The sequence below is a fragment of the Squalius cephalus genome (genome assembly GCF_949319135.1).
Source record: "Squalius cephalus genome assembly, chromosome: 4".
NCBI classification, from domain to species: Eukaryota; Metazoa; Chordata; class Actinopteri; order Cypriniformes; family Leuciscidae; genus Squalius; species Squalius cephalus.
Window position 1 is genome coordinate 47,546,329 of NC_137125.1, and position 27,706 is coordinate 47,574,034.

A 27,706-nucleotide genomic window follows, 5' to 3' on the forward strand; every position below is an offset into this window, starting at 1 on the left:
AAAAGGCAGAGAAAACAGAACAGATATTACAGGTTAGTGGAAGTAATTTCACTTAAGACAATAAATCATTGGATTCAGACTGCAAAGAGAGAACATCAAATCTCTAGATCTTAAAACCATGAGTCTGTCTGGGAAGAACAATATTTGAACAGTGCTGATGAAAAGGTCATGTTTTAGCACCCTTAAGCATCCAAGGCATAACTACCACATGGATACATAAAATACAACATTTTTTATTTATTATGAATTGATCATATAGTAAATAGGCTAATGGTTTCAATGCACTACAAAAGCAGTCACATATTTGTAAAGTTGAAAGAAACAGCTGTTTCGTCAAACTTCAACTGTAAAAAGCTTGCATTTGCCTGCCATCTAGTGTGAAATGTGTGAAAATAATAGCATATTGTGATAATGAAGGCAGCAATAAGGAAAATTAAGTACTATAATCTCACAAAGACGTTTGATTTCCCTCATCAAACAACTCGGTATGAAATGGTTGTGGCACTGTATTCTATACGCTGTATTATATTTTTGAACATATTGTTATTGAAAAAAAGTAAAAATGATCAACTCCTTCAATATCCACAAGAGGGCGACGTTCACCTTTTTTGTCGGGAGCTCATAGACTACTTTGTGTCGATATCAGATAATTTTGGAAACTTATTGTAACCTTTCATTAGCATTACAAAACATTACAGTGTAGTACTATATATTCAAATAGTTACAAATGTTCATTTACTTTTATAAGTAACTTTTTGATTGCTAGCATTGAATGATTTTTAATGAATTATTTATGAAAATTATTATAAAGTGAAACATTTAGTAAATAAAATGGATTTAACAGGAATTTTGTTTGTGTGAGCATAATATGTAATAGCTAACAAAATGGGAGGAAAGCTCTAATTAGGAAAAGGTCCAGGTACTTTTGTTTATTTTATTTATTTAGGCTATCAAAAATATCAATCTGTTTATAACAAACCAAATGGATAAGGATAATAATGTAAGGATAATTAATTTGAACTCAATCTCTACCCTCCGTTAAGCTCCATTTAAATCTCAGTTCGCTCTTTGTCTTGTTGAAGGTATTGTACTAAAACTAAAACCTTATTGGACAAGCCTGAGAAGCTCTGGAAACAGATTCCACGTGATAAGACGACTGCTTACTGCTTCAGCAGAAATAATTTAATTTATCTAAAAATAAAAATAAATAAAAAACCGTTCATCGACATGAACATTCTCTGGAGGTAATCAGAGCCTCATATAGCTCTGGAGGTAATTAGCAACGGTTGGGTCGTTTATTGGTGTGATTGGTTGTCCTTGCGCATGCGCACTCGAGCGCACAACTCTAAAGTCAAGTCCGAAAGTTCCACTTCTGCTTTTTGAGAGGAGACGCGGGTTCAACTCAGATGAACACATTAATATGAGGGACGCTGGGGAATATCTGTTGATTTCGGACACATACATCTGTTGAAGGAAGTTTATAATTTCAAATAACTTTAGGACCCTCGTTACATTTGAAGGTAAGTCATTTATGATATTTGAAAAAGCGATTAAATAATAATAACGCACTTCATCAGTATCGCACCTGAGAGTCATTTGCTCGTTTTAAGATTAGAAGTTAGAATGATGTTTTTAGGCTTTAATTTGTTTACTCACTCTTTGTCTTCTTTTTATCTTACTTAATTATGGGTTGCAAACATTTTAAATGCACTTATTGTATAAAAGCATTCGTTCAAAACTCAAAATTGTAATGTCTGTTTTTACCTTTTCACATTTGAAGACCTTAGTGATCACTAGAGATCTTCCACTTTTTTTGTGAGTTAATGCTATCACTCTAAGAATTTTTTTTTTTGTAAAAATTGTATCTTTATGGGAAGCCTACAACAGCTTGTCACTGGGGCAGTACCCTTAAATAACGTCTTTGTACCTTTTACCCATAAAAGTTGCATATTAGTACCTTTAGAGTAGCAATATTTACCTTAAGGTACTACTATGGGCCTCTTAGGGGTAAATAAGGTACAGTGATGTTCTTTTATGGCTACTGCCCCACTGACAAGCTGTTGTACCCATAAAGGTATGATTTTATTTTTTAACAATTTTTTTTTTCTGAGAGTGAAGGGGCCAGAGGAACTCTTTTTTTAAAAAAACTTGTGAATGTAGACATTGATTTGCAGAGCAGAATTTGCTTGTGGGTGTGACTCTTGCTTGTGCACACAGTAAAGTAAAGCGCTGTCTTACTCTGGGTAGTACTGTAAAGACTCTAAACCTGGAGTCTGTGTATATCCTGTGTTTACTGTGACTTCCAGGGTGGAACTGTGGCCTTTCACAGCGAAAAAAGGTCAGCTATGACATCAGGGACTTTTTTTTTAATTCTTCAAATAAAAGACCCCAAATTGCTCCCATGCAGGCTTGAAGTGTGGGTCAGATGTTTCCTATCTTGTCCTCCACATGTTTCCTTGTATTCATTTGAACAAACGACAGTCCAGCTACAAAATGTCAGAATCTAAGCCATATGTAATGTTGTGAGTGATTGGAAGAAAGCTCTGTTGGCTATCATGATCACACATATGATTACTTCAAGTCACAGAAGCGCTGTGTGTGTGTGTGTGTGTGTGTGAAGTTAAGGGTAGTATACATTTTTATTAAACCTATTATAGATTCAAACAAAATCAAAAGATTTTTTTTTTAATTCACATAACGTTTTATAAATTTGGATGAGTTTTTTTAACTCCATAATCGATTCTATTTTTAATAATAATGATAATGCTAAATGTTCCCGTATTGAATAAGAATGCATTTCTGTATCGTGGAATAAGGGCTTTACTGACGGGACTGTGGGTTGGATAAGACCTAAATGGTTGATGTACGGTGAGTGAGGTGTCTCTGCTCTTCATCAGCCGACAGCTCACTTCTCTTTAAGAGGGTTGCTGTTAACATTCCTTACCTTTAAAGCACTTTATCAAACCAAGTGATAAGAGATGGGCTAAGATTTTACTTACAGTCAGGAACTCAAAGCATAGGATTTTTTCTATGTGGAAATCTAAACTCCCACATCCAGTCGATGATTAGTAGCGAATGGGATCTCAACACTAGGAGCTTTTTTTTAATGCTGAGGGTCAAATACATGTCACATCAGTGTGTTTGTATAGCTCAGTAGCACGACCCATCTGAGGGGTTGGTTGTATTTAGGACTAGGCTCAGCCTGGATAACGGCACGGGCAGTGGGTTGTTTTTCTTTCAGACTACCCCCACTCCATCCCATATCTCCACATCTGGCCAACGTCAGAGTATGTAAATAAATAAAAACGACTTCTACCTTTGTACGCATAGGCCTGTCTGGGCACTGAGCCAATCACTAGTGTCCCTCCTACAGTGCTTTGGTTAACAACCCTTTAAGGGAATATGCGGTCTGCTGATTTACTAGCAAAACATGTGAATTAATGTGACAGTAATTTGGCCTGAGGGCGGACTGTACGGTATCTATGTTTAGAGGAAGCGCTGATTGTGAAGGTATGTGAGAGGGAGCGCACATCTGGAGGAGTTTTTCAGGCATCTGGGAGAAGGGGGGAGGGTCAGGGTCTCAATGGATCTGGTCATCTGGGTCATGGAGCGATTGGTGCATGGCACTCGTATAGAGAGTGGTGAACCCGATCTGTTAAGAAGCTGAAACAAAACATTTAGTGCTACGGCCAATTAAGTCAATCCGACTGTTTTTTCCCCCTTCTTTCCGTATGGAAATGTAATTCCTCACTCCATTTGTGCGTGATTAAAATCTGCTGCGTTCACTACTGGAAAGTATTGTTCAAAAGGTTGTGTGGAGCCAAAGATCTCTCCACACTATCATGAGGGGCCTGCTTTTATCCATATGATTTTTCGTCCAAGCTTTGTAAAATGGAAAATCAAAATATCCATGAGATGAACAGAATGGAGCTGGTTCTCATCAGAGATGGAAACACAATATGTGTGGTCATACTTGGGTCAGAATGTGAATGCAGAGAAGGTAATACCTTACACTATTGTAGGTAAAATAATACTGTGCAAAGCATCTGAGTTTCATGTATTATTGAATTATTATTGTGTATTCCTAAACTAGCCAAATTACATCCCTGATATTTTTTTTTACACTTCTAAAGCAAATAATCATTTTTTTAGAGTTTCTCCTTGCACTATTTGGAGAAGCGGCCAGAAGTCCAGGGCTTCCCCATAGGAAGTGATGCAGGCAGCTGACTAAATACAGCTCCTTTTCCCTCCAGGGGTGTGAAGAATGTTTTCCGTTAGCCAAAAGTAACTTGAAAAGCCGTGGATTTCAAGTTGGGGCGGACCTTTACTTTGGCCAGTGTTTCTACAGGTGGTAATGGGTCTGGATGTCAGTTCAAATCCAGTAGATCATAACTTAACCTAGCACTTTTTCATATTAACCAGTGAAGTTTCGGTGAGGATTTAGGCTAGTTGTTGCTTTGTGGTCAGAAGCTTGACTTTGTCATGTGGGCTCTAAAACAACTTTGGTTAGAAAAAAGCTACTCGCCATATCGTGTATTTTGAACGAGCATTGTAAACAAAGGACTCATTGATTTAATCAAATCTGATATCCATAAACAACGCCCTGGCCAACTTCTCTGCTAAATAAAAACTGTGAGTGACGTGGGCCGCTCTTGCCCTTTCTGCAGTCCTCGTTGATCAGATAAGTGCATAACTGAATAGATTCGTGTTAGAATGAGAATGTAGCTTGTATCTGTTCTCTTTCTCTGGGGGTTGGTGGTAAACAGACAAACAATGACTTCTGTGTTTAGTTGTTGAGATTTTCAGCTCTCTTGCCCAGTCAGTAACAAAATTAAAAGGGTAATTTGGAGTCTTATGTGTTGGCTTGTCTTTGTGAACAGTAGTGCACAGCATCTTGTCCTGTATAGGGATGGGTCAGTGGTTAACAAGTTTTCTCTTTTTTTTCTCTTATATTGTTTTAGCATGCTAAGCTTTAGCTGTTTGCATGGTAAAACTCTCTGAAAAGTTGTTCATTGACCTTTAAATCACCATTGTAACATCCATACACATTTAGAAGGACATCTTTGGCCATAGAGTTGCATCTCTGTTTCCTTCCATAAGATCATAAGAATGCAATGCAACTATTAAAATGGAAAAATAAAATGTTTCTGAAGATCCCTGTAATCTGTTTTCACATCCCTTGTCATATAAGCCTGAAGTTCACCTATTCTTTTGCCAATATTAATTTGATTTATTCGTATTTCTATTCAGATTTATTTTAGTTATATTTCAGGTTATTTCAGTTTATTTGCCAAGGCAACATTTCAAACTTATTTTTTTAATTTTAGTTTTTTTACATTTATTTTTTCCAGCTATATTTCAATTTAATGAAAATGACTGAATAGTTTTAGACAACAATAACGACACTGCCCTGCATACCTTAAGAATCGTAGTATGGTTTGGTACTTGTTAGCACATGTGAGCAGCTGCACATGCATGTTTTGACATATGTTGCTACAAATTTTTAGATTAATCATAAGTGAGGCATATCCATCTATTTGTTTTAATTTGCCTTGCTAATATAAATTCCTTTTGGAATGGTGATTCCATGATTCATTCAGGGATCCAACCTCTTGGGCGGAGTAGTGAAGCTCCTCTTGGCCTGTGAGCCAATGGCACGAGCATGTTGGTCATGAAGGCTGTGGGACTTTGATGGTCTGGAATTCCAAGCATTCCAACAGACAGTGCAGAAAGTCCTGGGAGAATTGTGCCATTATCCCACACACTTAGTCCCCCCATTCTGCGTAGTAAGACAGAAACTCCTCATATTAGTGCCAGGGAGGAGAGAGAACATCAGATAGATGGATTTGTTCCCTTATCTATTACTAAAATTGTTATAAAATGTAGTATATACCGTGCCGGATTATAGATCAACTTTTGATCAAACAAATAAAATAAAAATAAAAATATATATCAAATTTCTGCACCACTTATGCCATTTGAAGAGTCATGTCCTTGCTTACCTTTGAGTGTCTCATTTGTAGGTTTCAAAGAAGGTGATCATGATGTGTGATGCCAGTGAAATGTTGGCAGCTGCTCTGGAGCAGATGGATGGCATCATTGCAGGTACAACTTAATAAATGGGGAAAAAAATACTATGCACAAAAATTATTCTTTCTCTTCTTTCTTATGTGTACTATTTGCAGCTTTACACAGAAATCAAGTGTGATCATGTCTATACTACAATAGACAGAAACAAATTATTTGAAGGAATTTTAAGAACAATGCACATAAACCCACGAAGGGAATGCATTTGCACTGTGAGTGTTTCTGCAGATTTGTAAGAGTGAGATTATTGCTACATTACAAGCTTTTTCCACTATTTCAGCACTGATGAAATCTAATGCTTATTCAGTATGCGACCACAATACTGTCCATCTCTGGGAACTTCAGAGAAAATGAATGTCTCTGCTTGGAGCAACCTTGAAGGTTATGCTTTCCCATTCACTCTATAATTATGGCAGCGGACGTCCCTCTGTTTTCATCATCTTGCGATAAGCCATCCGAGTTGTGCGGTCACAGTCATCTAAGCTGTGTAGTATTATTTTTATTTTCTGGGGGAAAGTGCTAAAAGTGGCGACAGCAAAACATACAGATTTAAAGGTGAATTCCCCCAAAAATTGCATTTAAAATAAAATAATTTCAGTTATTTACTCACCCTATTTTTTTTTGTTTCAAACAAATAAGCTGGTTTTCCCCCAGGTTTTACATTTGTTTTTCCACTTTATTGATTGAATACATTCCAAAAATCACATTCTAACAAAAGCTCTGTGTGATGAACCAATAAATTTCAGTCATTAATCACTGATAATCTTCATCTAGTATTATGCTAAAACCGCAGGTTTGACATTGTGTTTGACATTCGACATCATGACATTCGGTTAGGGCCAGTGATGTTGTTTTTTTTTGTTTGTTTGATTATTCAAATTTCCCATAATAAAATAAGATGGGGGTCATTCATTGCTGGGTAAAGATACATTTTTATCATCAACTGCCCAAGAAATTTCACTCATCCCTAAATCCCTTTACTGATCGTCATTCCTGCACTTGTCTCAGGTTCTAAGGCCATGAACTACACCAACGGCCTGTTTGATTGTCAGTCACCAACTTCGCCATTCCTGGGCAGCCTTCGGGTGCTGCATCTCCTGGAGGACCTGAGGACTGCTTTGGACCTTATGGATCCAGAGGAAAAGCAGAGTCTGCGCAGTCAGGTTTCCGAAACCACAGCTGAGGGTCTGATGGAGTGGCTGCAAGGACGACTGGTGGGTTTCCATCAGATTTTGTTAAAGATGCATCTGTTAGGTGCTACTACAAATATAGTCCTTAACAGTTATGGTGACCTGTATGTTTTAATATTCAATTTAATTTAGGTTTAAGTGGAAACAAAAATCATGTACTGTATCAAAATCCTCTTCAAATCTCTCTCAAACCGTGACCCGACCTGGATATTGGAGACTCCACATATTATATTTTTAATATTCTCCCTCACTCCTCTTTTCATAACTAGTTTGAGTAAGATAACAAGAGATAACCTGTGTGGTACAAAGTCAGTGCTGATTTGTCAGCCTGAAGGCTTCAATGATCTGTTACTTGTGAGTCTTCTATTTGCATCCAAATGAGTTTACCTAAAATAAAAAGCTTTAATAGAGTATTTTTATTTATTTAATTTTAAGAATAAGCATTGCAATTTTTGGCAGTAGTTTTGTGAACTCTACCTGTTTGATGCAGAAACTTGCTCTGAAAAGAACAATACCAATTACTCTCTTTTTTTTTGTAAATTTTAATTGTATTCGTCTGTATGTCTGACGTTTTTCTCCCTTTGCATTTTCCGACCTTTATTCCAGCCATGATTCATTGGGATTAAGCACATTGTAGCTCCCCAGCCCCTTTTTCCATTTCCAACCTGAAGCGTGCTTGCTTTACAAAATTTCCACTCCTGGGCTTCAAAATCTTGCTACGTGAAAACCTTTCACATGCATCTCATATAGCAGAGTATCATCCGTATGAACCCCACATGACTCACAGATGGCAGCATGTGATTTCTCTTCCAGGTCCCACTGGCATTTTCCTGTATATGGTCATTTCAGTTCATTTCACTGTGTTTTGTTGACTGTTTAGACTCTAAACAGAGTCTGCTAATTCAAGGATGCACACCAGACCTTATTTGGGAGTGCGTTTCTACATGTTTTATGTAGAATAAATCTATTTCTAACACTCTAAGCGTTTATGTTTCCAGACCAATGGCCATGGATCTGCAGCAGGGGATTTGGTCTACCAGGAGCGACTCTCTCGCTTGGAAAGCGACAAAGAATGTCTAGTGCTCCAGGTGTGTTGTCAAAACCAAGTCCAGAGACTTTATGGGTTGTGTGGGATTTTCTTGTCGGATTTGAAGTTGTGCACTGCTGCTTTCCTATTGGCTGTCAGTCTGAATACAGCCATTTTGGTTTCTAAATGTCACACATCATTACACAAAACTCAATAAATTATACACTCTTATCCCTCAGGTAAGTGTTCTGACTGACCAGGTGGAAGTTCAAGGAGAAAAAATAAGGGACCTAGACTCGAGCCTTGAGGAACACCGCATGAAACTGAGTGCTACAGAAGAGTTATTACAGCAGGTGTGTGGTTTTATAATCTTATGCAATAACAACCTATGTCCAATAACAAAAGTGCACAGCATTTAAGCAATTTCTTGTAGGGGCGATGATCAGTATTGAAGAAATACATTTCCCAGAAAACTAATATCTAACTTGTATTGTGTAGGAGCTGCTTAGTAGGAGTGCTTTAGAGACGGAAAAATTGGAACTGCTGACCGAGGTATCGAGTCTGAAACTAAAGCTAGCCGCTGCAGAAGGGGATTGCAGAGAAAGTGAGGTAATGAGCACACATTTGTACCTTCGCCACTGTAAAATTTCAGGGACAGAGTCCCACTGGCCTAATAAATTACAGTCTCCAGTAATTAATCAGAACCTTAAAAGTGCACTCAATGCAAAACAGAATGAACTGTACTGACAACCTGAACATTTAATGAAATTAAACCTGGCTATTATGGTTTGACCACCCTGTGGTTTCCATAGTGGCTATCATTGCTGCTTAAGCCTCCAGCTTCAGGGTGAGAGTGAAACTCTTAAGTGCCAGAGCTATTTCCTGTTATAAAACTTTTTTGCCCGTTTGAGTCCAGACTACACTGGTCTCATTCAGCTTTCTTTTACTTGCATGAGCCCAGGGGGAGATTCAGTTTCAGAAACCAGAAATCCACTGTGGACCAAAAGAATGGGATAGGTTTCCTCCACATTAGATGAAAATATAGATTTCATTTTAAGTGTACTTTATGAAGTTCTCCGTTTGTTTTTTCGTATTTTGTCTATCGTTCACACAAAACTCAAAGTATTTAGCATTGCATGTCTTTTAGCTTTTCCATTTGTGTACAAAACTCTTCTTGACTCTTTGACTTCTGTCTCTTCAGGGTCTTTATCAGGATGTGAAAGACATGCATTTTAAGTTGACTTCAATGGAGAACGAGAGACAAGAACATGAGAGAAGCCTCAATTCTACCAAAGTAAGAGTGCCTCATGGTCAGGTGATAATTTACACAACATAAGATTAACAGCACTGAAGTGTAACAGCTAGCACTTGTTCATGAGTCACTTAACCACAAAAGAGAAATCCTTGTGTAGTTCACCCTGACCTAACAGTTGCCACTGGAATGTATCAAGCTAATGAACGTTATCCTTATGCTCAAAGCTGGACAAATTCATATAAAATCATGTCTCTTGCTCTATTTTTTTCTTAGACCCTTTAAATGGCATTTGTTCACACTACATTATAGTTACCCATTGTTTTCTAGTTAATGCATTTTCTGTGCTGCGTTTTCAATCGAGAACTAAGTCAATTTGGGTTTGGCACAGAGTGAGCTTATTTTTAGTTCTTAAATTGGATGTGCTGGGTGATGTTAATTTGGGTTTTGATTGATCAGGTGGAGCTGAAATCACTACAAATGCAGTTGGAAGAGAAAGAGCAGGCACTTAGAAGACTTCAGGACCAGGCCTTCCCAGAAAGCCCAAACACAGAACAGTCACAAAGCAGAGAAAAAGGTACAATATGACAATTCTGCTATCAACAACATGTTAACGTTCATTTGCAATGTAACTAGAGTGGATTCAAAATCAAATTTAACCCTGGATGTGAAGATGAATAATAAATATTTAATCTCCATATACAGTGGAGAGTCCAATAATGCACTTTCTTCTGTATACAGAGATGCATTTATATTTTTATATATATACATATATAAAATATATATAGATTCTGTGCTAAATTGTGATCGGTATGAATCAAATCCAATGATCGACATATTTGTTTACTGTCTCTGTTCATGATTTTGTATTCTTAAGCATTATTTTGACCTGCTGATGGACACACAAATATAGTGGTTGTACAAAAAAGTCACATGACAAAAACAGCTAATAAATCCATTTGCAGCTGAGACTATACACTTTAAATGGATGACACAGAAACAAAACCATTTTAGCGTAATGGAGAAACAATCCCTGCATGTTGTAAGAAAGAAAAAAACATTGTGTTGGAATGTATGAAGTATGAAGGTTTGTATAACGCATGTCTAGACATGCTTTTTGATTGATGGTGACCTGATTTTGGCTGCACTCTCCTGCTCTATTAACTGTGCTTGTATTGTCTCACAATATTTATTCAACACTGCAAATCATCTTTACTTCCAGCAGGCTGGGTAGAACAACAGTGCAGTCTCTGGGGTATTTATTTTAGTGCTTTCAGAGGCATAACAATGTTGTCAAAGGCTTCAGTCGTGCTCTGAAATGTTTATCATGTTGAATGACATAAGATGTTGTTTTTGTGTGTGTGTTCAGAAATGGAGGTGCAGAGAATGAGGAGTGCTGTTGAGTCTTTGAAGGCAGCGAATGAAGAGAAGGTAGAAACAAAATGATGTCCTGCTATTTTGATGTGACGATCACATCAACCACCTGCCAGCACAGATTACTTCATTTCTAATTAAACCATGTTCTAATTAAACAATATTTGTATAGATGCATGTATGTAGAAGATGTTATATACACTATCATTTAATATAGAATTTAGTCATATTTAGTAATTAGATATTAAGTTTCATGTTGTTTTAATCTGAATCTTTTTAGGATCTTAAGATAAAAGAGCTGCACCAGTCTCTGATCCGTTACAATAGAGTTCAGGATATGGTGATGTCTCTGCAGGTTTCGAAAGGTGAGGTTTCAATAGCTTTCTTTTGATTATACATGATTTCCTTCTGCTATAATGCAGGTGAATCTCCTGTTACCATTTTCAAGTTACTTGTTGTTAGTACATCAGCTCTTTATATTTTCTTTGAAATTATCTTTAAAGTGTTATTGTACAGTGTTACTCAGCCGTTGTCATGAAACAAACTGCTTGTTGGCAAAGAAAATATATGCAGTCTTCGAGGTCATCTATAACAGTGGATCTCAACCTTGTTGACTTCAAGGAACCCCCCATTGTCCACAGCAATATTTAAACATACCCCCCCCCCCCCTCCCAATTTCCATCCAGTAAAATGTTTTGGAGCTTGAAAATAAAATATAAAACACCAACAAAAATAAGAAATACCTTTATTTTTTGCTTATTGTAGATTATTTTCATGCTTGTTTCATCTTATTTCAATTAATTTGAAGTAATCTTGAGGCCCTCTGGTTGAAAACCACTGGTCTAGAGTGATGTGAAATTGCTGTTTGTATCATTCGCATCTACTTTTCTTGGTGTGTCTATGACGTTTAGGCAAAAGATTTAGCTATTCAGAATATTTCCCAGATAGCTTTTGTCGACATCCCAGTCTAATAGCTTGTCTGACTTACCGTCTCATGACTTTGCTGTTTTCCCAGACAGACCCAGGGAAGAGGACACAAGAGAGTGTGACACCGAGACAGTCTCCACAGGAGGCACAGAGGAAACTGATGAAGTATGAAGGGTCTTACACACACACACTTATGATCACAGGATGTTCCTCAGACTTCCTTTTAAAGCCCCTTCTTGCAGTACTTTCATTGTGATGGTCTGACAGAGAATAACAATTTAACCATAACCCTTTGACGGGGAACGTCTCTGTTGTTTTTGTTTGGGAGCAGCATCCTGTGATTCCAGGCCATTTCAACCCTGCCTTCTCCTCTTGTTCATTGAAATTTGAGTCCTCAGGGAAAATCCTCCTCGCTGCTGTTCTCTTGTGCATCAGTGTTGTTGTCTCTCTCACAGCCTCAGCTCATTCCATGTTCAGAGCTGCTCCCAGAAGTCCAACTCATCGGAGTGACCACACTCGGACCCACAGACAGGTCTGTTTACTTACTGTACACATCTTTTATTCAAAGTGTGTTTATACTAAAAAGTATTAATATGCTGATTGAGACATAAATAATAATAAAAAATACATCTAAGGTAAATTAAAAGATTTTAAAATTAGCCAATTAAAAAATTCATCCTATTACAGTATGATCTTCTGGGAGAATTAGTGCCTTTATTCAAAGAGTAATTGGTACCCTATTCTTATTTATGTATTACTGTATAATCAATGTTTGTGACAGATTTATTTTTTCCATTTTTCTTTTTCAGTGTCTCTGCAGAACAGCAGCCTGAAAGTTCTCGTTTGACAAGCAATAATGAGGTACTAACTTAATCTATTTTAGAAATTATAAAATGTATATATTATTACAAGGTTCTGTAAAAATGTTGTAGACTGCATATTCAGCTTTCTGGCGCCCCCTGTTGTTTAAAATCTTTTTTTTGCACACAAAAGCATCACTGTCCTCATGGTGAGCACAATGGGAGGCTCCCCATACAACATCTCGCCATACATGACACAAACAAGTGTACTTAACTACAGTCGTCAACATTTGAAGTGGATCAAAACCTTTCAACAAAATGATACATGAATTTTTAACAATACCCGTTCTTGTCTTAGGACAACTTTGATTAGCTTCTTTTATCCACTTCAAATGTTGACTACTGTAGGTCATTGTGAAATTAGTTCAACATGAGTCTGACAAAAACAGATGTTTACAATAAATATGCCACTTGACTGCGTTGGACACATTTTATGAATGATGCTGATTACGAAGCATCTAATTTGTTTTTATGTACAATAATCACTTTGGAGGTTTATAAAATCAATTGTCAAAACGTACATCTTAACCAAGACCTTTAAACTTATGCTTGTAATATTTTAGGATGAGGCCAGTAAAAATGGAGGCTCTCCATCTGTCTCCCCGACTCAGCCCAGCTCAGGGGGGAGTGAGAGTTTTGGCTCTAAAAAAACACGTTCCTCTTTTGGACGTGGCTTTTTCAAGAGCAGAGGAAACAAGACAACCAGCACCCCCAATCTGGGTGAGTATAAAGCGTTATATAAAGTTTTCCTTGAATAATTGAAATAATATCGCAATTTTTTTCACATTACAGTAAACTTGTGCACATTTCTTGGCACTGTTTTTGTAATATTAACCCTATTCATGAATTATTGGCAGTTGAAGGAGAGCGCAAGAGGACTGAGCACTTGGATTTGGCAGGAGCACAAACTCATAAGCCGAAAGCATTAGAGACACTCTCTCCTGAAGGGAAGAAGAAATCAAAGGGGCTCATGAAGTTTCTTGGAAGGTCTTTTTTTAATGTCTTTGTTAATATGCTAATTAAGCTGCACTGGTTATGAAGATATTAACTCTTAATGCACATGCTTAATCCCTGCATCAGGATGAAGAGAAGCCAGTCCACGTCCTCTGACCTGGATGAGTCTCCAGAGTCAGAGTTTAGGAGAGGTGGAGTCCGAGCTACAGCGGGACCCAGGCTGGGGTGGTCACGTGATCTGCAGCGAAGCAATAACAAGTACATACAGTTTGTTAAGGAAGTTATCATTGAAGTTTTTTCTTTTGTTCGCGAGGCAGGATAACATGTATTGTTGACGTCTCTCTCAGTGAGCTGGACAGCCCATTTTCACGCTGGAGTAAAGAGCAGGTGTGCGAGTGGCTGCAGGAACAGGGACTGGGCTTGTACATAAATCATGCTCAGCAGTGGATCAGCTCTGGACAGACCTTACTCAAGGCGTCTCAGCATGATTTGGAAAAGGTCTCCTGAACAGCCCTACATTTTTAAATTTGCATATACTCAATATTTCCTTATGTAACTTCAGTTTATTCTGTGTGCTGTATGATATTTGTCTCTGTGCTTCAGGAACTGGCCATCAGAAATCCTCTGCACAGGAAGAAACTGCAACTGGCTCTTCATTCGCTGGGCTCAGAGGAAGATGCCATGGGTAAACTGGACTACAACTGGGTTACGCGTAAGTTACAACAATCAGTCATTTGCTTTAACTAAAAAGATGAAACCTTATGTCTTTGAATGCAGTTCATTACAAATGCTATTTAGGGATGCACCAATAACATTTTATTACAGTGCAAGTACTAACATTATTATTGTAAAAGGATGGCTGGATGACATCGGCTTGCCTCAGTATAAATCTCAGTTTGACGAGGGCAGAGTGGACGGGCGCATGCTTCACTATATGACTGTGGTAGGTGTCAGATATATATGTGCGTGTGTATGTTTGGAATCATTTTTTAAAAGAAATATTTTAATGTTTTTGTAAGAAATCTCTTGTTTAGTGTTACCAAGACGACATTTATTTGATGATAAATACAAGAATATTATTACAATTTAACTGTTTTATATTTAAATATATTTTATACGTTACTTTTAGTTTATATATTTTAATTTTATTCCTGTGATGGCAAAGCTGAATTTTTAGCTAGTCTTAAGTGTCACATGATCAGAAATAATTTTAATATGCTGATTTGGTGCCTCAATAAAAAAGTTTTTCTTTTTCTTATTATTACTAATGTTGAAAACAGTTTTTACTGCTTAACATTTTTGTGGAACCAGCAATTCTAAGGTTCTCAACATTTCTTGGGTTAGGATGACCTGCTGGGTCTGAAAGTAGGCAGTGTGCTTCACCATCTCAGTATTAAGAGGGCCATCCAGGTGCTACGTATCAACTGCTACGACCCCGACTGTCTCCGGCGCAGACCGACAGAGGTAGCACACCCTGACATCATGCTACCATGCACACTTGGCTCCATTCGCTTACAATATGACTTTGACTTTTGCTCCATTTATTTCCTTTTTGATTAGAATAATGCCACACCGGCGGAAATCTGTCAATGGACCAATCACAGAGTGATGGAGTGGCTTCGTTCAGTGGATCTGGCAGAGTACGCACCCAACCTGAGAGGAAGCGGAGTCCACGGAGGCCTCATGGTACATACAGTGGGGAAGAAAACAAGCAGGGAGTTTCTATTCAAGTTCCTTTATACCTCTTTTTTTTTTTTTACTTACATTTCTCAGGTTTTAGAGCCTCGTTTCAATGTTGAGACATTGGCTCTGCTTCTTAACATCCCACCAAACAAAACACTGTTGAGACGTCACCTTGCGACTCACTTCCATCTCCTGATCGGCTCAGAGGCACAAAACCTGAAACAGGAGTATCTCGAAAACCCAGATTACGCTGTCCTCACGGCCACAGCCAAAGTTAAGGCAAGTAACCGTAAGCGAGGTTGCCTCTGAACTTCCCTTATATATGGAATACAACACTAAATACCCGTTTGATACCTTGTGAAGTTTTACCTGTCCTTTCCCATCCTCTTTTAGCCAAGACGTCTGTCATTTGGAGGTTTCGGGACATTGAGGAGGAAGCGACATGAGGAGACAGAAGAATATGTTTGCCCCATGGATGTGCAGATGCCTCAGAGCAGCAGTTTTCATAAAGGCCTCTGCATATACAAGGGCAGCTTGGATCAGCAGGAGCAGGTATAGGCAATTCCATTGACCAGGATGCAATGCAGATAAAACTGCTAATCAGTGCAAATCTGTTTAAATTGGCAGCCTTTAATAACTATTCTGGTCATAGCTGTATGTTGTTGCTGTTGTTTAAATGATGTTGTGTATCTCTGTGCAGATGGAGGACTCTGAGGGCACAGTGCGTCAGATTGGTGCCTTCTCAGAGGGAATCAACAACCTGACTGTAAGACAATCACATTAATACTCCAGCTTACTGTACGATTACTGCTGTGTTCTCTGTTGCCCTTACCTGTGTTCCTGTGTTCTCCAGAGTATGCTAAAAGAGGATGAATCCTTCAGGGAAGCATCCTCCCGTTCACCTGAAACAAGCACCTATGATGAAGACTAACAATCATCACTCAAGTCTGTAGCTGTGAAATTTCCCGACAAGCTGAAACCCTCCAGCAAGACACTGATTTTACAATGAAAGCAATAAGCTCCACTCACAGTGAAAGTCAAGAGTTACACCATAAATATACCGTAACTCAAACAGTATTTATAAGTGTTTCACCAAGCTAATACCAAAGACTACATAGAAAATCAGCTGTTCTCAAAAAAATGTTGTCTTTTATACTCTAGGCTATTATTATGTGACCATTTGCTGCATGTTTTCACCATTTTTCTATGTGGTTACATCATTTTATTGGGAGGGAGAAGTTGTTTATTTTGCCAGCAAACTCTTGATATTGTTATGCTATAACCATATCAGTGAATACCATGTACTATGTACTGTTTTATGCATGTGTGTGTGCGTCAAAGAAATTCAATTAAAATTATTATTTTTTTCCAAATCCAATCTCTGTTCTTTAGATGATGCAAGTTAGTTTGTCTTAAGTTCACTCAAATGGAAGAATATTATCTATGGATCTCTGCCATTTACACTGCTTGTGTGCCAAAAACGATCTGTGAGAATCTTAAATAAATATATATGAAACTGCTATACCTGTCTAAGTGTTAAGCCAGGATGTAAGAGAGACATCCATCAATCCATTCTTCAAACCACTTTCCCACTGGAGGGAGGTCCACGGCAATGCAGACCTGAAAAAAAAAAAAAGGTCACAGAGAGAATATAGGGACCAGATGCTGTAGCCTCCTTTACCGAAACATGCATAAAATAACATTGCCATCTTTGGCTCAGTGGGTCAAGAATGTTTTTCGATTAATTATATGCAGAATAGAAAGTTATTCCATGTACATGTAGATTTAATTATTAGATTCATGTTATTTAACCTGTACATTGTTAGGCTGATAGCCAACAGGAAGTAAATCTAAGTGATCCTTCAAATACCTCACTAACACTGTGGGTTAGAGTAGAATTATTTGCCTTTTATAAATTAAAGTTTTGGGTCATATGGGTGCATATGGGTCACAACTGCTTAAGTTTATCATAGCATCACAAAGCTATCATTAAAAAACCATCCAAAACATCCTGCAACACAGACTCAGTGGATAAAGCGTTGCAATCACAGACCTGAGTTCAAACCCCACTATTGTTTACATTAAATTGTTGTCATTATAACCAACAAAGTGCCCGAAACGCAAGCCTTGAGTGTGAAAGCCACAGTGGTGCAGTGGGTAAACACACGTTCTCTGGTTATGAGGCTGAGATAGAGACATGGGTTCAAACCCCAGTTCAGCTTTTAAATCACAGGCTCATCCAGGTGAACAGTGAAATATAAGTTCCAGCACATGTCTCAGCAAGAGATCTGTGGCTCACAGGTAAGAGCGCTGCCTCACGGCTTCAGAGGTTGCTGGTTCAATCCCAGCCAGATCTCCGCGATACGAGTGAATGGTGTATGTGTGAAGGGGCGGGGATGTTTCGGGTCCCCCCCCGAACCCCGTCACGATGTCCAGCAGCGGTTATGCTTCTTGATACAATTTTTAAAAATTTTTTAGCTGACTAAAAATTTTGGCCCGCCGTCCCTTCCCCACCTTTTTAGGTTCTCATAATTTGCTTTTGAAAGGGGTGACCCTCCAAAAAGAAAATGATGGGAACCTACATGTTTAGTGCCAAACAACAACATTCACACATTAGAAGTCTTACCCGTCCATCAGCAGAAGTCCATCATTACAGTGAATGTCTGTCCACACGTCCCAGAGCTCTGCTTCTGATGACTGGACGCTCCAAACACATCCCGTATTCTGTAGAGGAAACATAAACACAGTTATTACTTCACATAGTATATCTAAGTTTTGAATTTTAAGAATTTTTAAGAAAACAGAATTTAAATGTTAGTCTAAATTATAGTTGATAAATATAAGATGACATGTATGTTATCACTGCCTAATAGACATATTTAAATATCTTGCACACAGCAACAAACAGCAGGAACATCAAAGATCTAATTTATATCATGAACATCAGCGGGTGATTATTTGAACACTTATAAAGGTAAAGCAACAATTAATTTCTTCTTCTAAAGCTGTCAGTGAGTTCAGCAAGAGAGCAGCATGTAAACAAAGTCTGTGATAAACTTCATAGAAGATGCGACTGCCTTCATTCATTAATTTCATAGAGCAGCCTTTTAAAACACGATTTTAGGTAAAAACAGCATCGGGGTTATCTGGAAATCTGGCTTTCCTGAAACCAGTGTCAAATCCGAAACCAGTGTTCGCGTGGAAACGCATAAACAACAACACATTGAATTTGTCATAGCATGAATAAACGCACAGAGGCCTGCAATAACATCTCACAAGACAGAATTAAGTATGCTTAATTGCTTAACTAAAACTAAATAACAAGTGCAAGTGCAAGTGCAAAGAACAAGGACTTAATAAGGATAACGCAAGAGACATGCAGTGCACTGTGTGTAGTTACCATAGACTGTAAAAAATAGGTAGTTACTTACAGGTGAGTCGCGTGTCACTCGATTCCTGCAGCTTTATCGCAGCGTGTGTCGGTTTTATTTGTTGACGGGCTGGAATATGCACTGTTTAGTAGCATTAAAATACTATAACAGAGCTGTCATCCTCAGGATATGTATTTTAAACGGTCTAATACTCCACGTGTTGCAACAAAACAACGTCATGTCGTCAAACTACATCCGCAGGTGTCATACTGAACGTGAAGCCGCTTACGCCGCCTAGTGGAGCGGGGGAAAACTGCGCTTCAGTTTCTGCCACACAAATCGTGTTAGAATTATAATGCCAGCAGTTTAAGAGTTGTTTCGAATTTGGTCAATGGCTATATATATAAAAAAAAAAAGTCATGCATACTTTAACATATTAATACTCAAGCAAAAGTCCTCATTCACCCATATAGAGAGCCTAAGTCCCGCCCCTCCGCTTCCGGCTCATGGGACCTTATTTCGGAAAAAATATGTATGGAAGTCAATGGCGAGAGATAACTTATCTTTTTATTCCGTCTGAACTGTGCCCTGAACTACACATATGATGTTTGTCAATTTAAAAGGTAATTATGAAGGTCAAGAAAGTCGCAGTTTGTCATAAAACAGAAGAGTAACGTTTAGTTTTATGTGAAAATCGCTCAATGAACTACATCTCTCGTCTCGCACTATGTACGTCACAAGATCCGTTGCTCGTATGTGTGTATTCTGGCTCAAAACACTCAGGCATGACGGCGTTACGTTACGATTATAATGTAAGACTATAGAAAACATGACAGACGTTAGCTTCAGTAAAGTTAGCTTCATTCATTGAGAGAAAAGGAATGACGTCGCGTGTGCGCCTTCTGGGTTTGTAGTCTTTGTAATTACGTATTTTCACAGTCTTATACCTCAACAGTTTTACATCAAGCTGCGACTTTCTTGACTTTAAAATGTATCTTTTAAATTGACAAACATCATATGTGTAAATCAGGGCACAATTCAAACGAGATCAAAATATTTGTTGTCTCTCGCCATTGACTACCATACAATATTTTTCCGAAATAAGGTCCCATGGTGGTCGACCGGAAGGGGAGGGACTTAGGCTCTCTATTGTGTTAAATGTGTATAAGGCAAATTACCAAAGGCTCCCTCTTGTGGTCAACAAGTGTATCAACATTAATAAATGAAACGAGTCGACGAACACAGCGGCCAGTCGAAGGTGAGAGTCAGATTTAATTTAATGTATTTTACAACAAATGTATCGGTTTGTCAGGGCTTCGACCAGCAGAGAAACACGGGTCTATGAGTTTCAGCAGATGAACCAGATCAGCTCTCAACTGATAGGGTAAAACTGTTGTGTTGAACTCAAGCACATACTCAAAGGTAAACACAGAGAAAACACAGGACTAAAGATCTTCTCTTTTAGTTGGGCAAAGTAGATGTGAATTTGTTTTTGTTTATGTAAATGAATGTGCATCAAAATGACTGTTAAATGACATAAAATGACACATATTATGATAACATGATGCTAATGTTTTTTTTAAATGTGTCTCCTCCTGTTAAATCTTTTAACACAGCAGGAGATCAGATGGATTCACCGGCTCCTCCTTGAGGAAAATCTGATACTGAGCGGTTCTCTATGGCCCTGTCCCAAATGGCGCACTTCATGCGGACTTTCGGTCTCGTGGACTTGATTTGCGCGTGCTCGCTGAGTCTACGAGTCCGTAGGCTGTCCCATTCAGCATTTTACCGCTCTGAAGTGTGCTCAGCAGCGCCCCCTTTGTACCCTTGAAGCGGTCTTCCGCGAAGCCCGCATAGAAGCAGGCTTCACGCACTTTAACTACCCAGGAATCCTTGCGAAAGGCCAATCAGACAACAGATGGGAGGAGATTTCACTCGCGGATAATTGTTGACATGGCTGAGAAGAAAATATTACGGTTTTTATGACCTAAATGTACATTTTACCAGTGGTTACCTACAGTTTATACAAACATTATGGTCATCGACCAGTGGTTGATGTCTCAAACATAATAATAGCGCGTTTAATAATACGATCGCATTATGATTCATTAAATAAATAGAACCGAATGTCAGGGCTTTACTGAGTCATATGTAAACATAGTATGAATATTGAAACCTGTAAATTCATCTGAAACTCATGCACATTTTCATTATGTTTTAAAATTGCAATCTTAGTTCAAATGGAACATTATGTAGGCTACAACTGTATACATCATTTAAATAAGCATGATGTATCTATTGTCTAATGCCCAGGTGATATGCACAATATCAAAATATAGAACTGTAAAATTAGGCTGTGTAGTTGACATGGAGATAAGACGTTGGAGCGCAAAAAATGTGATTTCTCCTGTCCAACAACAACCAGGCCTGTAATATTTCTGTCAGTAAGGTTATTTTTCACTCTGATGTCTCTGAAAATAAAAAGCTAGATGATATATTAAACTTTTTCTGTACGATGGGTAAATATCATATTCACAAAGCAAGATACCTTAAATTCAAACCTAGTTGCAAATTTTTTGCTTATGATTTACAGTTATTCTTCACTTCAAAAAATCCCCTCCAATAAAAGAGCTTCGAAAATATCCTGTATTATAGAACAAGTTTTATATAAATTGTAAAAATATTTTATTTACTGTTATTATTTACTTTCATTTTCTCTGTATCCCCACATGTTCATGTTCATTGTTTTGTATTATTTCCATTGTAATGCAAAAAAAAAAAAAAAAAAAAAAAACAGCCCGTTATTTCCGGCGTGCTGATCGAGTCTGTCCCAAAAATACCTCTCAATGCGCCCTCGTGGACTCGCGCCAAGGGCCCTATAGGTCTGCACTACATGACGTCACCAAAGTGTGGACTCTGAGGAAGTCCACAAGTCCGGAGTGTGCCATTTGGGACAGGGCCTATGTCTCTATCTGAAGCTCTGGCTTATTATGGATGGAGGAGGGCGACAGTGAGCAGGGGAATATATTCACCACTTGGATGTTAGGGGGTTAAAGGTACAATATGTAACTTTTTGCTTTAAAAATAGCAAAAATCACTGTATCTTTTTTAGTTGTGTACTTACATTATCCCGACTGTTTCCAACAACTTTCAAACCAGGAGAAATTTGTAATTTAATTCGAAGACACGTCACGTTTCTTTATTTCCGTTTTGTCGCCGTCAATGGCGTCATATCCGCATTATCCCTGGTTTCCGCTCGTACTGCCATAGCAACCAGAGCCCTCTGATAGTAACCAAGGCGACAGACGTGGACAACTGTGTAGTTCGTAATGTCTATCTGCACGCTGTTGTTGTTTCGTTCAAACATTATGGACCACGGCAAGCAGACTTTGGATAAAAAAGGAGAACTAAAACGAGAATCAATATCAGCGCGGTGTTTTCGAGATGCCGAGAGCTCCACGTCCGAGACTTCGACCGCTCCTACATGTACTTTATTAAACAGGTGAGCACATTTACATAAAACTAATCAATGTTATATAGTTCAACAATGATAAAATGTTAGATTATGATCTGTATGTTATTCTAATGTTGATCTAGCTTACTGCTAGTCTCATACAGACAAACTAACACAGAATAACATACATTTCAACACATTTAAATGCAGTTTAGTGTGCTAGTGTAATGTTAGACCAGGTGAAACAGCGCTGCGTTACCTCACAAGTTTAATTTGTCTAATAAACTGACCTGTGAGTTGTAATTCTGCTCTTGCGTGTAGTTCGGTAGAATGAAATGTCCATATTCCTTTTATATCCGCGGGACTCGCGTCGCGTGTGGAGCTGATAGCTGTCTCTAGCAATCCCGACCTGCTTCATATCACAGTCATGATAAAAACATTGATGTATTCAGTCATCCATAAACATCATTAGATCGGTCGGCTTGACGTTGACGACAAGATCCATAATTCTTAGCAAATGTTGCGTCATCAAACTACGCCTTTGTTATTGTAAGAGGTTAGCGACCCCTACATAGTGTACGTTTAAGTCAGCCTAACTGATCTATAGAAAGACAAATGTGAGTTTTTTTTAAACGTTATACCGTGGCTGTCCTGGTCGGAGGGATTGATCACTCTTCATGCATTTATTGGTTATTTGATTAAATAAATATACTTGATTAAAGCCTGTATCAAAATGACAGTTGACATACATTATATGTAATCTACAAACTAATCACTGCTATAACAACTAAAACTTGTGATTTCCCCCCCCCCTGATTATATAACAGGCACAGGAGTGAGATCTGATCAGTGTGTCAGCTGCTCCCCCTTGTGGACAATAAGTGTTTCTGCATTTACATTTTAAAATAGCAGTAGGTGCAAAGAGACTCAAATTGTGTCTAATCCTGCTCCTGATGAGCCGCTTTCCTGAGTTTAGCTCCAACCTGATCAAAAACACCTGAAGCAGCTAATCAAGGTCTTCAGGGTTACTCGAGACTTCCAGGCAGGCTTGATGGACTCTTTCTAAATGAAATAAAAACTGTTTGAATAAGCAAATAAGGTTATTTATTTACATGTTGTGTGTTTATCAGTTTGAGTTTGAAGAATTAATAAAGTTCTCAGTGACAATTATGATTGTAGATTTGTTTCAATATCTCAGTTTCATGCGTTTAAAGGTGCTCTAGGTAACTTTTTAACCTTAACTGAACAGCTTCGGAGTCAGTGGAATGGTTATATTACTTATTTCGGGTTGAATGGTGGTGGTTTCGCACCCCCCTGGTGCCCGAGAGCGGAAAAAACTCACTTGCAACTTTGGGACGCGGGTCGGTGTCAGGAAGTATCGCGTGATATCAGGTCTCGCGATGTAACGAATTGCTTGACGGCACTGCACACGTACACGCCCCTATTCAAGCACCGGCGGGCTAGCTATAAGCAAAGGGCAACGATAGATTTAGTTATGGCTGAGGCTGAGCCTGTAAAAAAGAAGCAGAAAGCTAGGAAATCTTTGTCGGAGGACCAACGAAAGAAGAAACGGGAGACTGACCGAGCAAGAAGTCAGACTCGAGTAAATATATCGGACCGGCTTTTTCAGAATGGTGAGAACTGAGAGAAACAGAAGCCTGCAAAACGGATGCTGATCCTGCTGTTGCACTTGTAAGTTAAGTATCTTTGGAATAAACTGTGTTTAATATTTAAATTTCAAGTAATTGCGACCTCAGGATGTTTGCTATTGTCTGTAAAGGTTTTTATTATGATCGCTGTCTGTTAGGGGCTTACTAGTACGCTAGATACTATAACTTTGATGTTAGCATTGTCATAGCAAACACGTTTGATTTCTGTAGTTGTTTGGCCGTTCCTCTGTCGGTTTTATTTGTGTAACTTACACTTTTATTTTATGTCACTAGTAGGCAATATCAGACGCGCAAAATGTTGCACATATTATGATCGAGCTAGAAAAAACGTTCTGATGTTTTCTTAGACAAGCAAAGGTAAACCATCATTCTACCAGATGAACTTATAGACCTTGCTAATATAACTTTAGACAAATATTAGCCTCCGATATATATATTTTTTTATGCTCATGCCCATTCTCCCAAAAACAAACAAACAAACAAACACGAAAGCAGTAGTTCGCCTCGTTCATATCGTTCGTTCCCGGTAAAAATACTAGTATGCATGACAACACAATAAATAAAAAAATCGCCATCAGTTGGAAAGAAAGTATTGCTTTACTTGCCTCGGTAGACATAACTGGTTTTGAAATAGCCGGTTCCTCTGCTCAGCTAGGTTGACAGCTGATCAGCTGGGTTGCTCGTGGCGAGGGGGGAGGGACAACAGTTCGTTTTTACGACAGAGTGTTTGAAAGCATTATACTACCAGACACTAGGGGGAGCTCGTAGAGAAAAAACACTCAGACTTGCATAGTGTCCCTTTAATTGCATGACTGATCTCTGACTTTGTGGTTTGTTGATACATTGAACATTTTCCTCCACTTTTTACCACAGCAGTTTATTTTGAGACCATTTCCACTAATGAATTTTTGACAAAACTCATTTGATATCAGCACCTAGTTTAGAACATTTTTAGTTCTTGAAATCACAGAAGGTAGTTTTAACAAAGCAAATCTGTTTCCATGAGAAAGACAGAAATGTTAAAGTGTTTAAACATGAATTTAAATTAAACTGAATGTCTAAGAGAAACAAAACATTATCACACTATTACAAACTTAGTGGATAATCGTTCATTCATTAAAGCCTTGATTCTAATCCCACTATTGCTTGTGTTTAATTGTTATTGATGCTCCAGTGAAACTAAACATTACAAGTTATGTGGCTCAGTGGTTGATGCTTGTCTACCTTTCATGAAAGTCTGGGTTCAAACCCCATACAAGTTAGTGTTTTTCATTATTTAAACTAAGATCTCAATAAAACTGTCCAAAAAGACAACTTAAGTCACATGGCTTGGTGGCTCAGGAGACAAAATCCTGCGTTTCAATCTTGAGAGATCATGATCCCATGTTAAATTGTTATTGATTCTTTTGCTAATCTAAACACCAATGCCAAAACCACACTGGCTCAGTGGATTATTTAATGAACTATAGTTCATGAAAGTCCAGTTTCTAATCACATTAATATGAGTGAAACACACCTCTCAGTGTGAACACCACAGTGGTGCAGTGGTTAAACACAAGTTCTCTGATGGTGAAGCTGAGATAGAGGCGAGGTTTCAAACCCTGCTATTGTTTACATTAAACTGTTGTCATTATAACCAACAAAGTGCCCGAAACACCAGCGTTCAGTGTGAAAGTCACAGTGGTTCCGTGGTTAAACACACGTTCTCTATTGGTAAAGTTGAGATAGAGGCGAGGGTTCAAACCTCACTATTGTTTACATTAATTCGGTGTCATTATATCAAACAAAGTGCCTAAAATGGCATCCTTAAGTGTGAAAGCCACAGTGGTGCAGTGGTTAAACACAAGTTCTCTGATGGTGAAGCTGAGATAGAGGCGAGGGTTCAAACCCTCCTATTGTTTACATTAAATTGTTGTCATTATAACCAAGAAAGTGCCCGAAACGCCAGCGTTGAGTGTGAAAGTCGCAGTGGTTAAACACAAGTTCTCTGCTGGGGAAGCTGAGATAGAGGTGAGGGTTCAAACCCCACTATTGTTTACATTAAATTAATGTCATTATAACCAACAAAGTGCCCGAAACGCCAGCGTTGAGTGTGAAAGCCACAGTGGTGCAGTGGATACACACACAATCTGGTGATGAGGCTGAGATAGAGACATGGGTTCAAACCCCAGTTCAGCTTTTAAATCACAGGCTCATTCAGGTGAACAGTGAAATATAAGTTCCAGCACATGTCTCAGTAAGAGATCTGTGGCTCACAGGTAAGAGCGCTGCCTCACGGTTTCAGAGGTTGCTGGTTCGATCCCAGCCAGATCTCCGCGATACGAGTGAATGGTGTATGTGTGAAGGGGCGGGGATGTTTCGGGTCCCCCCCCGAACCCCGTCATGATGTCCAGCAGTGGTTATGCTTCTTGATACAATCAAAAAAATTTAGCTGACTAAAAATTTTGCCCTACCGTCCCTTCCCCACCTATTTAGGTTCCCATCATTTGCTTTGTAAAGGGGTGACCCTCCAAAAAGAAAATGATGGGAACCTACATGTTTAGTGCCAAACAACAACATTCACACATTAGAAGTCTTACCCGTCCATCAGCAGAAGTCCATCATTACAGTGAATGTCTGTCCACACGTCCCAGAGCTCTGCTTCTGATGACTGGACGCTCCAAACACATCCCGTATTCTGTAGAGGAAACATAAACAAACACAGATATTAGTCCATGTAGTGTATGTACAGTTTTAATAAAAAACATAATATACATTAAATAAATGTATATAATTTAGATGCAAAAAAAAAATACAAATAAAATTGTAATAATGAAATTAGATTTTAAACGTTTAAAACAAATACAAATATTATTAATAATTAAAATCTGATCATAAAAGTGTCTACAAAACACACAAATATATTAATGAGTAAAATCAGAATTTAAAAAGTTGTTTAAATAAAATTAATAATGACACATGACATTAGATGATAGATGACACAATGATATAGACCAAACTGGTGGTTCATTAAACATACAATGTTATTAATTCAATTAATTCTTTGCAAAACAACAAACAAACATATTACATAGCCTGAAGTGATGCAAAATCCCGATGGGTCTCTACAATGTTCAGCAAATACAGCCGAGAATATTATACTTCAGGAATACTGTATCAATAATAATCTTTTTTGGTTCAATCAACTGTTTTCTTTAAACTGTCTCTGTTTCAGCCTCTGGTCAATTTGCTGCAGCATATTGAACAAAACCAAACAAAAAAACAAAAACCAAATATTTGTTGGTCCAGAGTAGAATTGTAAAGATTTGTCCATTTAGGCTAGAGCTAAAATGAGATTTTCCTTCACAATAAACAACACTGATCCTAAAAAGACAGGTTTCCTGCACATGGTTTTCATAAGCAAAAGCCTGCATCTCTACAAAATGATTGATGCATTTGTTCTTCTAAAGCTCTGTCAGCGAGTTCAACAATAATGTAAAGGATTTAAACAAGTCTGTGATAAACCTTCATAGAAAATGTGACTGCCTTCATACATGCTTAGCTATCAAACAACACTTTTAGTTAAAGATCCCATACACTAAACAAACAAACAAACAAACAAGAGAAATGCACACTTACAGATGAGTCGCGTGACACCCGATGTCTGCACTTTATCCCAGCGTGTGTCGGTTTTGTTTATGTGTCGTTGAGTAAAATTAAGAGTCTGTCACTGAGCTGTCATCTGCACTTAAAACAGTCCGCACGTGTCGTGTTGTATTAAGAGTCAAGTATTTTTTTCTTAGCAAGTGTCATGTTGTTGTCAAGCATCTGAAGGTGTGTCACACTGAACGTGAAGCCGCGTGCGCCACCTACTGTAG

The 27,706-nt window shown here is 38.3% G+C and overlaps 1 protein-coding gene and 1 long non-coding RNA gene across 3 annotated transcripts; one reads left to right on the top strand and one right to left on the bottom strand.

Annotated features, from left to right (window-relative positions):
- Window positions 1-1,327: 1,327 nt before the first annotated feature.
- ppfibp1a (PPFIA binding protein 1a) lies at window positions 1,328-16,875 on the top strand. Of its 2 annotated transcripts, none has more exons than XM_079868117.1 (25): window positions 1,328-1,520; window positions 6,024-6,105; window positions 7,096-7,301; window positions 8,276-8,365; window positions 8,544-8,657; window positions 8,803-8,913; window positions 9,506-9,598; window positions 10,016-10,133; window positions 10,926-10,987; window positions 11,211-11,295; window positions 11,946-12,022; window positions 12,313-12,389; window positions 12,667-12,718; window positions 13,281-13,437; window positions 13,575-13,704; window positions 13,798-13,929; window positions 14,019-14,169; window positions 14,275-14,383; window positions 14,526-14,614; window positions 15,016-15,135; window positions 15,232-15,357; window positions 15,445-15,633; window positions 15,748-15,906; window positions 16,055-16,120; window positions 16,208-16,875. In XM_079868117.1, exons 2-25 carry the CDS (start codon window positions 6,042-6,044, stop codon window positions 16,283-16,285), a joined length of 2,655 nt encoding a protein of 884 aa, XP_079724243.1. In that variant the 5' UTR covers window positions 1,328-1,520; window positions 6,024-6,041; the 3' UTR covers window positions 16,286-16,875. The 2 variants fall into 2 exon arrangements, with proteins under 2 accessions (XP_079724243.1, XP_079724242.1); XM_079868116.1 differs by lacking the exon at window positions 1,328-1,520 and adding an exon at window positions 5,647-5,694.
- On the bottom strand, window positions 16,050-27,692 carry LOC307156641. Its single transcript, XR_013820755.1, has 6 exons — window positions 27,468-27,692; window positions 26,429-26,526; window positions 17,981-18,078; window positions 16,880-16,974; window positions 16,187-16,256; window positions 16,050-16,118 (listed from the first exon to the last, which is right to left on the bottom strand). It is a non-coding gene; the product is annotated as an uncharacterized lncRNA (long non-coding RNA).
- Between the last annotated feature and the right edge of the window lie 14 nt (window positions 27,693-27,706).